This window comes from Erithacus rubecula (genome assembly GCF_903797595.1).
Source record: "Erithacus rubecula genome assembly, chromosome: 4".
NCBI lineage: Eukaryota > Metazoa > Chordata > Aves > Passeriformes > Muscicapidae > Erithacus > Erithacus rubecula.
The window spans coordinates 10,902,244-10,913,711 of NC_136686.1; the positions used below are offsets into that span (position 1 = coordinate 10,902,244).

At 40.1% G+C, this 11,468-nt stretch overlaps 1 protein-coding gene across 7 annotated transcripts in view; it reads left to right on the forward strand.

The window, feature by feature from the left end:
* WNT7B (Wnt family member 7B) overlaps positions 1-7,255 on the forward strand; it is a 105,632-nt gene extending 98,377 nt beyond the window's left edge. For all 7 annotated transcript variants that reach the window (XM_079305064.1, XM_079305063.1, XM_079305068.1 and 4 more), the window contains exon 4: positions 3,953-7,255. In XM_079305064.1, the coding sequence (XP_079161190.1) occupies positions 3,953-4,432 (480 nt within the window). In that variant the 3' untranslated portion in view covers positions 4,433-7,255. The remainder of the gene's footprint in view (positions 1-3,952) is intronic.
* The last annotated feature ends 4,213 nt before the right edge of the window (positions 7,256-11,468 follow it).

Sequence of the window (11,468 nt, forward strand, 5' to 3'; positions counted from 1 at the left end):
AATTCATCTAACAAAGTAGCAGTAGTTAGAAAATTTTACTTGGCAAGATCATTCCGGGGTGAGAGTGGACCTGTATGTGGAAATGGGACCTGAGGAATGTTCTTATGATTAATCTGAGGTAGCACAGCCCAATGATGGGAAATTGCTTTGGGAGGTAGATTTTGCTGTAAACCATTCAAGATTAGATATGAGGCACTGACATATGACAAATGAAACTGCTGAGAGAGTGGCTCATATGAGCTAATGATTTTCAATCTTTAATTAAGCACCTAGCTTGGCATAGTGTCTTAGATTTAAGTAAATAAGTACCTTTAAGGTTCAGGGTCAGAGCTTTGATGGGAATTTTGCTGAGGAAAACTGAGCAGGAGGGACTTTTAGGAAGGAAAATGTTGGCTGCTCTTCATTCAGAGCATTGAGCAAAGTCAGATCTGGCCATGGCACCTTCCTGGCAGGTGGGAAGCTGCTCAAGACACCAGGCAGAGATATTTCTCTGGAGGGCAGAGCATGCTGGCCTGTCAGCAAGGAAGGGCACTCTGCAGCATCTGAGTGGAAAGAGGGGAAAAATTGTTGCTTGGAATCTGCTTAGTTTGGGCCTTGTATTCCCTGACCTCCAAGCTTTTGGGCACAATTTTATATCCACAGCTGACTGTGGGCACACAAATTATAGCATTCAGGAATTTAACTACCTGATGATTGGGCCTCTGCTCAGTGTTGTAACCCCAAGCATTCCACATTCATGAGAGAAGCCACCAAAAAAATTTAAAAAACCTGCATGATTGGCTTCAGGAGCATGAATTAATACTTTTTGAAACTTCTGCTTTTTTTGAGGGTGCATGGTTTGCATTTGCAAGTCCTCCCGCCATCAAAAACAGTGGGAATCTTTTAAAAAACACAGCAGTGAAATCAGGTTTCTGCTCACCAAAATAAATCACAAAACTGGATCTTCAGAAAGACAATGGCAAAAAGAAAAAAAAAATATCAAGACTTAGGATTAAGTTTCTGGAGATCGTACTATACAGGCTGCCAGGCAGTGCCTATAAATAATATATATATAATGTATGTAATAATGTACATAAACATCAGCATCTCAACTAAATACACACAGGCAAACAAATGTTATATAGGCAGACAGGCATCCATATATGAATACACATTTCCAAAGATGTCACCCAGGACACCAAAATGGATGATGTTTGTCTTTCAGGAGCAGTGACACTTCCTAATGTGTCAGGGAAGCACATCAGAGGCTCCTTAGGGCAGTACCCACAGTGTTGAGCCCGCAGAAGAATCAGGAGCCTCATGAACTTCACCTCCTCTCACTCTCTTAGCAAGTTATTGGCTTTGCCTTTTCCACCAAAATGTGGGCTCCAGAAACACATGTAGAGCATGACAAAATGTGTACACTTCACCAATATTTACTGCTCAGAGAGGAGTACAACTCAGGGGTTATAAATCCCATTGGCAATGCTTTCCTGGAAATCCCTAGATCCTAGTGCTGTTTGGTGGAGGTGTAGAAGTTGCCTCCACCCACCTCGTCATGGATTTTTGCTTGCAACTGCAACTGCATGCTGAAAAGGCTGTAGGAATGGGTTAGTTTCAAAAAAACCAAACATTTTTCAGCAATATCAAGCACAACTTCTAAGCATATTTATATATATATCTACAAGTACATTTAAATATCAATAGGTTATTTGAATCTAGATTTGTGGAACAGGATTGAAATCTTATTTGGGGGTCTTTGGAAAAAGACCATCTCCATAGTCTGGAAATTGGTACAGAGAAGACTCCTAAAAGATCCCAGAATATGTGGCAGTGCATCCGTCTCCTCACTGCCACTGAAATACTACTGAGGCAGAAGTTGGCAAGTTTTCTATAATTTTGGAAGACAGGAAGGTGATACAGGGTATTCCAGTGTCCCCAAAAGACCCAGCTCACCACAATCTTGCTGATTTTCTTCTTTTAGAGCAGTTGCAGCTACAGGATTTTTTTTTCCCAACTCAGTAAACCTTGCTAGGAAACACCTTTTCTGCATCTGATAGGATAACTTGACCTTGACCCTGGTAAAGCCTGTGGTTCCAGAAGGTCTAAGGTATGAGCAGACTGAGGTCAGACCTCAGCAGGGCTGCAGCTCCTCCTGAGGGGCAGTGGAGGGGAAGCTCCAATCTCTGCTCTCTGTGACCAGGGACCTGTGACCTGGGAATGGCTGGAGCTGGGTCAGGGGAGGGTCAGGTTGGATATCAGGGAAGGTTCTTCCCTCAGAGGGTGTCAAAGTAAACAGGGTCCCCAGGGAAAGGTCACAGCCCCAAGGCTGCCAGAGCTCCAGGAGTGTTTGGACAATGCTCTCAGGGATGCACAGGGTGGGATTTTGGAGTTGTTCTGAGCTGGACTCAAGGGGTCCTTTTCAACTCTGGATATTTTATGATTCTTGCATATGTTGCTCAGCTGTCTTAGCATACTTGCTACTGTATGTTGCTAAGGGAGAATCAAATCCAAATATTCTCTTCAATATTGAAACCCCAGAAATTTGGGAAAAAACAAACCATACAATTTAAGTGAAACTCAAACAACTCAGGAGGGTGCCCTCTATTTGCAGGGATAACCAGATCTGTACAGCTTTTATTTTAAGGCCAGTTTCTGAAGCAGTAAGCATTTTTTACTCCCTCCTACTTCATTATGCCATTGTACTCAGATTTCGGCCCTTTTATCCTTTGCCCATTTCAGTCATGTTCTGGGATCTGCAGCAAAACCACTACAGGAGATGGTCTGCAGCATCAGTAATGCTTTCAGACAAGCTCAGTAGCTCATATTTCTATGTTAGCATCCCATTGCGAAGGGGAAAGATCAGCTCTCTTTGTTCTTAGGCCTTGATTTTCATAAGCTAATGATGACTGTGGGTGTAATTATGGTCAGGCTTAAGTGGTAGCACAAGGGCAGAAAAACAGAGAGGCGCTTCCGTGAGGCTGGCTTCCCTCTGCTGCACACATGGAGCGGGAGGACATCGCTTGCCTTCCCCCAGGCACTGCCTGGCCAGGGGAGGAGGGATGTGCCAGTGGCCTGGCTGCAGCAGAAACAGCAGGATGCCAGTGGAGCATGTGCCTGAGCACCCCCCATTTGTGTCCCTTCTGACTCTGAATTAAACCCCTCTGGCTCAACGTCCTCCACAGCAGCAATACATTTCTCTTCAGTTCACTGTTGAGTAGGACCCTTCGGTGGATTTTGTTCTCTCTGATGTTGTGCTATCATTGCTCTGGTGGAAAAAATGTATTTGTGGCTGATTATTCGTTTAATGGTTGGACTAATACTGCAATGAATGCTGCTTTTAAAGGGGATGGGACATTCTGTGGGTGGAATAGTCCATAAGTTTACCACTGCTGGTGTAGGTATAGGTATATAGACAAAATCTTTAATTATGCAGTGAATAAAGAATCATAAAATGGTTCGGGTTTGAAATGACCTTAGAGATCATCTAGTTCCAGCTCCCTTCATGGAGGCTTATTCAGTCACATAATATATACTCTTCTTTTTAAGCTTTCTTTGGTTATTACTTGAAGTAATTAAGTATTTTGGATCTCATGCCCCTTAACACCCAAACCTGTTTTTTTTTTCTGCTTTCAAACTGAAAATTATTTGAAAAATTTGAAAAAGTTCCCTTTGGCTCTAAAGAAATGTCTTTTAAAACGTAAGTAAATACTCTCCAATATTTGGAAAAAGAATGAAAATATTTTCCCAAAAAATGATAAAACGCTGTATTTCCAACCAGGTGCCACTTGAAACAAAATGTGTTAGGAGCATTGTGCTGGGACATGAGAAGATTTATAAGCATGCATCTGAAAAATTTCAACAGTAATTTCTGCAGTAATGAATATTCCTATGAACTAAACAGACTGAGATTTAGGCAGGCTTGCAATACTGTTTCCCTGCTTTAACAATATGCAAATGTCTGTACACATAGGTTCTCGAAGAGAGAATGAAATTGGAGTGCAAGTGTCACGGAGTTTCAGGTTCCTGCACAACTAAGACCTGCTGGACCACGCTTCCTAAATTCAGAGAGATTGGATATATTTTGAAAGAGAAATACAATGCTGCAGTGCAAGTGGAGGTGGTACGAGCCAGCAGATTGAGACAGCCAACCTTCCTGAAGATCAAGCAGATTAAGAGCTACCAGAAACCCATGGAAACGGATTTAGTGTATATTGAAAAGTCACCCAACTACTGTGAGGAAGATGCTTCCACAGGGAGCGTCGGCACCCAGGGACGACTCTGCAACCGCACCTCTCCCAACACGGACGGGTGCGACATGATGTGCTGTGGAAGAGGGTACAACACACACCAGTACACCAAGGTGTGGCAATGCAATTGCAAATTCCACTGGTGCTGCTTTGTGAAATGCAACACGTGCAGTGAGCGGACAGAGGTGTTCACCTGCAAATAACGACATCATATGCAAACCCACGGAGCGAACTGCCACGAGTGAGGAAAGTGGAGTACAACCAACAACGACAGCATCATTTGCACATCTGATCCTCTTGGGGAAAAGAACCCCAGCCAACACCACAACAACCACTCCCTCCCTACTACTACTTATATTTCTAAGGATGGTGCATTTTGGCTGGCTGGCTGGCTGTTGTAACTGCTTTGGAAACAAGGGCAACAGGATTAAGGTGATGTTGACAACCACATGAAACTTTCTCTCTGTCTCTCCCTCTTTTTTTTTTTTTTTTTTATTTTTTAAACTACAGTCTGGATGTTGTAGAGTTCTCTTAGTGTTTTAAATTATACTTATCAGAGAAGTTGATTGCATTGCAGCTCCCACAACTTTTAAAAGAAAATGACACTTTCTTCTATTTCACAGCAACAAAATTGTCTAGCCCTGTGTGAATGAAGACTTTTTAAGGAAATGAAATCTTCACTGACTAGAACACAGAATTCTTACTGCAAAAACCAAAATTTCTATGAAAGCAGGTAGAGAGAAAACAACTGGTAGGGAGCAAAATCTATGACAGAAATACTCCACTATCAGTTTGGAAAAAGACCCCAACAAACATTCACAAAATTACATCAGCTGCCAGTGACACTGGAACTCTTTGAATGAACATTAAAAATAATTATTTATGTTTTTAATAGTATAAAAAATTTCTAAGCACTAACGGGTAGCTGTGTCTTAATTCTGTACTAAATGTAAACTTATTGGAACTCTGACTTTATTACTTTGTATTTGGTTCTCCCTAAGTTCTTCAATGCTACTGATCTGTTATCACTCCACTGTTAGACAGCTCAATTACTGTAGGCCTTAAGAAATAGCCTGAACTGAGTGAAAACATCACATGTAACTTTGGTTACCAATGTTTGATATCGACGTTTCCTACTCTCCTCCTGAATGACTTTTTTAGACTCAGGCTTGAGGTATGGAGCACCTGCTCACAGTTCCTCATAGGGAGTTTTAGGATATAAAGATGTGCTTCAGCAAACGTCAAAGGTTTTGTTTTGGCATTAAATGCACTGGCATTGTCTTCCAGGCATTGTCTTTTCCCTTTAGTGGTTGAAAGTTAATATTTCCAAGACTTCTAAAAAACTTATGCTCAGTATGCACTCAGAAGTTAATAAAAGTCTGGCAACTGAGCTCTAGGTTGCTGCAACCTTTGGGCTGTCATGGCTTCAGGAGCATAAGAAAGCCAAACTTTGGGTTAGTCTGTGTCATCATTATTTTAAGGTTGACAATAACGTACCCCTGGTAAGCACATGAATGTTAAAAGAAAGAAACTCACTTCTTAATAGCACTCAATCCTAATTCCCACACCTTTTCCCCATGAGAGATTTTTAAAACAGCCTCAGATATTTTACTGCTGTAAAATCTAGTGTTTTAACCCCAAGAGCCCAGATAGGTCCACTTAGAGCACAGCCCATTTAACCATGCAATTCTCTGCTTATCCCCAGGGTCTCTGCCTCATTCTCTGAAAAACTTGGATTAAAAATTTCCTTACATCTGCATATCTGCATTTTTAGCTTTTGTCTCATTTCATTACTTACATTGGGGGGCTGCAGATCCATGAGCCCTCCCCACCTGACACGGAAGCACTTGTCCATCCACATGGTGCTCTTGGGGCAAGGGGCTGGTGGACCTAGAGCTCCACCAGCTCCTGTGCTGGATATGTGAATGAGCCAGAATCACCTCTGTAATTTGTGGACCTGTGTTATCAAAGGTAGCTAATTATTTGGGGACCTTCATTTGAACACTTGTGAGGACCTGCCTTTCTGACCTCAAGCACTTACCCTCTGAAAATCAGATCCCTTTGATGACTCACTCACAGAGCAATGCAAAATTGTATATTTTTTTCCAATGTTGCTGTTGATTTCTAAATATCAGCCTTGGCATGAATGAGTGCAACTTCACAGGGGCCCCCAAAATAGTCGATTCACTCCATGTAATTTAAAGTTCCTTGGATTCATGGGTATTGTTGTTGAATAATAGTGATAATACTGTACTTTCACTACATTCTTGACAGGAAGCAAATAAAGCTCCCAAACACAGTAATGCACAGTCTCATGGTACTAGATATTGTAAATATCTTAGAATAGTATTTGTTAAGTACAATTGAGGAATCCAATTAAGTTATATTATTGTATATCGTTTAAATGTCTATAGAGTATTTTAAATTATTGTGAACTACACTGCGTTTAAAAAAAAAAAGAAAAAAAGGAAAAAAGGTTATATATTATTACACCAAACACTCTGAAAAGTGGACTAAAGTGACACTTTCTCTCTTCCACACCCCTATTTGAAATAGCTCTGTCTGCTACTGTAAGACCACTATAACAGTCCCATGACTGGCTGAGCAGTCTAGAATGTAATGTTTCAGAGCATCCTACAAAAGCTTTGCTCATGTGGAGGTGCAGCATTCAAAAGGGTACTGTATGGCACAAAGCAACGGCTGGCAGTGGGAATGCTTGGACTTTGAAATATGTCCCATGTAAAAGCAGTTTTGGTCAGAAAATACCATTATCACTCATATACTGAAACACTTCCCAGAATCATGACTTTTAACAAATGTGTCTGTGAATAGAAGTGGGTTACACACAACTTTTATTTTAAAAAATGTAGTTTGATGTCAAAGGCCTGTGACAATAGAGGCTGGAACACGACCAGCAACATGTGGTTTTACCATACCTTAGCCATGACAAAACTCAAAATACTTTATGTTGTTAAAGAACTTAAGAGCAAAGATCAATTTGTTTACTATGTTAATGTTTTGTGGCAAGCAGAAAACAAAAGATAAAATGTGTTTCCATTAAAACTTAATTTTTTCCCCTTCCAGTTCCTTTTCTTTTTATTTGTTCTTTGTTCAGGAAAAAAAAAAAACCAAACCAAAATGCAACAAGGTCTTATGAAAATACCATTTGGGTACAGGTTTCTCCACATGAGAAATGATAGGTGAATTCCAAGTCCTAAGCAGTTTTTGTGTTTCAGGAAAAGTAGTAATGACTGTGTGTGGTGTCAGTCTCAAGCCATCTACCTACACCAGTGCTACAGAGAAACCAGCACCAACATTGCTACTACCAGAGATGTCACCTGGCTACAGTGAAAAGATTAATTTTTTGGCGGAAGAAAATAAATGTTTCAAGATAGAAATTTGGCATCCAACTCAAAAATGGTGCTTGACCATGAACCTCACATAACAGATTAGCAAACAGAGAGGAGTAGGAGCCCTAGAGGAGAGGATTGAAGGCCCTGTCTTAGGCCCCTGTACATGCTCCATCTTATTCAAGCCAGCTATGGACACATGAAAACCCTGCCTGATTCTGAACCTGAAGGATTTAACAGCATTTACCTTGGCTAGAAAAGCTACAACATCTTTGATACTGAGAATAGTGTCTTCCTATACAAAATCTAAAGAAACTATGCAAGTTTTGCTGTATTTACCCCTCAGGGAAGATATCCAGATATAGATAGAGCTATTTGTGAACTTCAGAACTCAGTTCTATGCAAACTGAGTCAAAAATAACTTCATTAAAATGAACTAAGTTGGCCTGAGTTTACAGCAGCATAAGTACGCACAATATTTTATTCACAGATGCCAAAGAAAATACTGCACCTTCTTTCTAATTACATCATGGGAAACTTGTTATTAGAGTGCAGGAAGTTTTTGTAGCACATGGTAATATTACATTTGTTTCTACAATGACATCTGGAAATGAGATGAAACTCATCAAAACTTTGCAAATATTTTAACAAATCTAAAACATGTTGCAAGCAGGTCACCTGAAGTTTTAAATATATTTTCATGTGTTTCATTCTTAGTTGAAGATTAAAACCACAAAGTGATACTGAAGGTAACAAAAGACCTTCTTTTAAAGCAGTTTTCCCATGCAAATAACTCAGTGTGTCTTTCACTATTGAAGGCAAAATTGGCATTCAGCAGAAAATGCTTTCTATGAAGCTAATTTGCATTCATAGCAATTTTCATAACTGGACAGAATGACTGCACGTTTCCTTTCCAGCTCTTCAGAGCTTTTGTTGCAATGACAGTTCCCACAGCGAAGGCGATACAGTAAATGGTACAGTAAAGACACAACATTCTTCCCTCTGAGTGATGGCCACAACAAGATGTGGGATATATACAACAAAAACTATGCCTAAGGAAAAAAAAAACCATCAAAGTTCAAAAGGCAGGGGAAGCTGTAAGCAATTTCAGTTTGTGTTACTGATATTGTAAGAAACCTTCTGTGTGCAAAACAAACTGCATTGCAGGCTGAGCTTCACCCACAAACTCTATTCCCTTCAAATCCAAGTTGCTGTCTGCATGTCTACACATTCAGACTTGAAGAAGCCTACCCAAAGATTGGCAAGCATTTCCTTTGTCATGTTTTATCTACTATTAGAAAATGGTAGGGGATCATTTTCTGGCAGGGAACATGTATTTGCAAATTTAAAATTTGCATGTCATTTTTTAAATTAAGATTTAGGGCTCTCCCCCCTGCACATTCCTGAATAACAGATATGTTTGCCTTAAAAGATTTGTTCAGTGAAGAATGGGAGTTCACATAATACATGGTAATTATTTGCAATTTGCTCCATAGAGCACAAAGGCAGAGGGAATAGTACTACTGTAAACTAAAAATCTTCAGTTGTGCTCTTTTAATTAAAAGCAATATACTAATTATTAGCTGTTTGGAGATCCCAGTGTGGTCATTCTTTTCAGAAGACAGTATGAAAGACCAAAAAATTGCAATATTAAAATTTACTTTGTTTCCAGGTCCTCTTGATGCAAACAGATCCTCAGATCAATAAAAAGCCAGCTTAATGAGATTTAAACTAGCATAGGTATTAAAAATGATTAAGATATTTCTTTTATAGGTGATCCCAAACAATTGGCAACCACACCAGACATGAGAAATGTTTGCATTGAAAGCCAGCTGTATGATTAGCCTCTGCCTTCATTTGCCCAGCAATTTAGGGAAAACCGTGCATTTTAGATCCCATACAACTAAAAGGAATTCCCAAGGAGATTACAAGATTTTGATCTTATTGTTTAATTCCTGTGGCTGAGAATGAAAAGGAGCATTGCCTCAATCTTTGGGTAAAGGGAAACCCAAAGGCATTTTGAAGGCTATTCACACCACTCAACTTAAGAGACTAAAAGACAGGCTAAGGGAAGTGACAGTCTCTCTGGAGTCCCTCTACAATAGGGAGTGCTCTGGGGGGGGCTTAGGTCAGCTCTGACAGACCTTCTCCCTCTCAGCTGGAGAAAAACTCTAGGAAGACAACACTGGAAAATTTATCTGCTGAAATTAAACACCAAAAATTGTATCATAAGAATTAATTTCCATTTCCTCTCTACCATTTGCCTTAGTTTCTCTTGGGCAGCAATTCTCTTTTTGTTAGGTTTTTTTTTAAGTGCAAGATTTATTATTTTATATGTTGTGGAATAGATACTGCATCAGTGAAATTTGCTTTGCTTTTGCTTTTTACTGCCACCTTCTCCTCTCTTCCAACCAAACTCCAACTCCTGATTTAATGCATGGACTATTTCCCTGCAGAAACTATTTCAAAGATATTTGTTAAAGCCAGACTACTATCCAGTGATTTGATTGAAGTAGCTTCCTACAAAACATCTTATTTTTGATTTTGAATTCCCCTAAACATGTAAGCTGACCAGAGAACTCTTATTCAAGGCGTTAACATTTAATAGTGTCATGATACTGGCTGTGGACAATCCTAATAGTTGTTCATGGCAATCCTCCACCAGTTCTTTCACCAGAGTGTATCCAGACTGCACTGAAAGGCTGTCACAGCAACTGCATCCCAATTACTTCCAAGGATTTCACCCTGCCATTGTACCCAGCTGAGTTTAGCTTCCAGGTTAGGCTTGTTCAAAGGGCAGTGAAATTTAACAATCATGTATTTTTAGCAGTGCTAGAACATAACACAGAATTTTCCATAGTGCTAAACATCATCTCAGTACTTTGCTGAGGTAAGAATTACATTCTCTTAAGACGTAGAAATATGCACATAGCAGGTTGGATGTCAGGAAAAGGTTCTTCCCCCAGAGGGTGCTGGGCACTGAACAGGCTCCCCAGGGAATGGTCACAGCCCCAAGGCTGCCAGAGCTCCAGGAGAGTTTGGACAATGCTCTCAGGGATACTCAGGTTGGGATTGCTCAGGTGTCTGCAGGGCCAGGATCTGGACTCAGTGATCTTTGAGGGGTCCCTCTAGCTCAGAATGATTCTGTGATTCTATGATATTTGGAGGAATTAGCATACCCAGAGAAAGGGAGAAAATGTCAAAAAAAGACTTCAAATTCCACCTCATATCCCAAATAAAAAGCCTAAAATACATGCACATTACCTCTGTATTTCCACATACAGATACATGTAAATACATAAAATTACATATGTGTGTATGTATCTGAAAAATATTGCAGATATTCAGAACAATTTCTATAAGCTCCTTCCTCAATTTTCCTTTTCAAGGAGTGTGAATTTTGTGGTCTCCTACTGAAATACAGGGATACAAATTTTCTACATTGTCATCCATATGTATCCGTCATCAGCACCCAATAACTTCTGATAAGACCTCCTCACTTTATTTTTTTTTTCATTAGTAGATCTCAATGGAAAGCAAAAGGGGAATTGGATCTAGATGATGTTTACAAGTCTTTGCTAACCAAGACTGTTCTGTGATTCTATGATTTTGCAGTTACTATAAGGGGTTATGTGTGAAACCTCTCTCTCTCCACCTAGTCAGGACCAGAAGGCAGCCTAATTAAGTTCTAAATCCCTTGCCAAAGGCCCCAGGAAAGGCCGAGAGTGAGGGCTGAATTCAGATGTCCTGGTTTTCAGCACTGTTTCCAGCCCTACCTGCCATGGTTGCTGCAGCGCACAGGAGTGACAGTTGTGATGAATATATATTTATTGGCAAGCACCTCCCAACCCTTCCTCCTTATCTCTCTCTTTAAAAGATAAGCTACTTA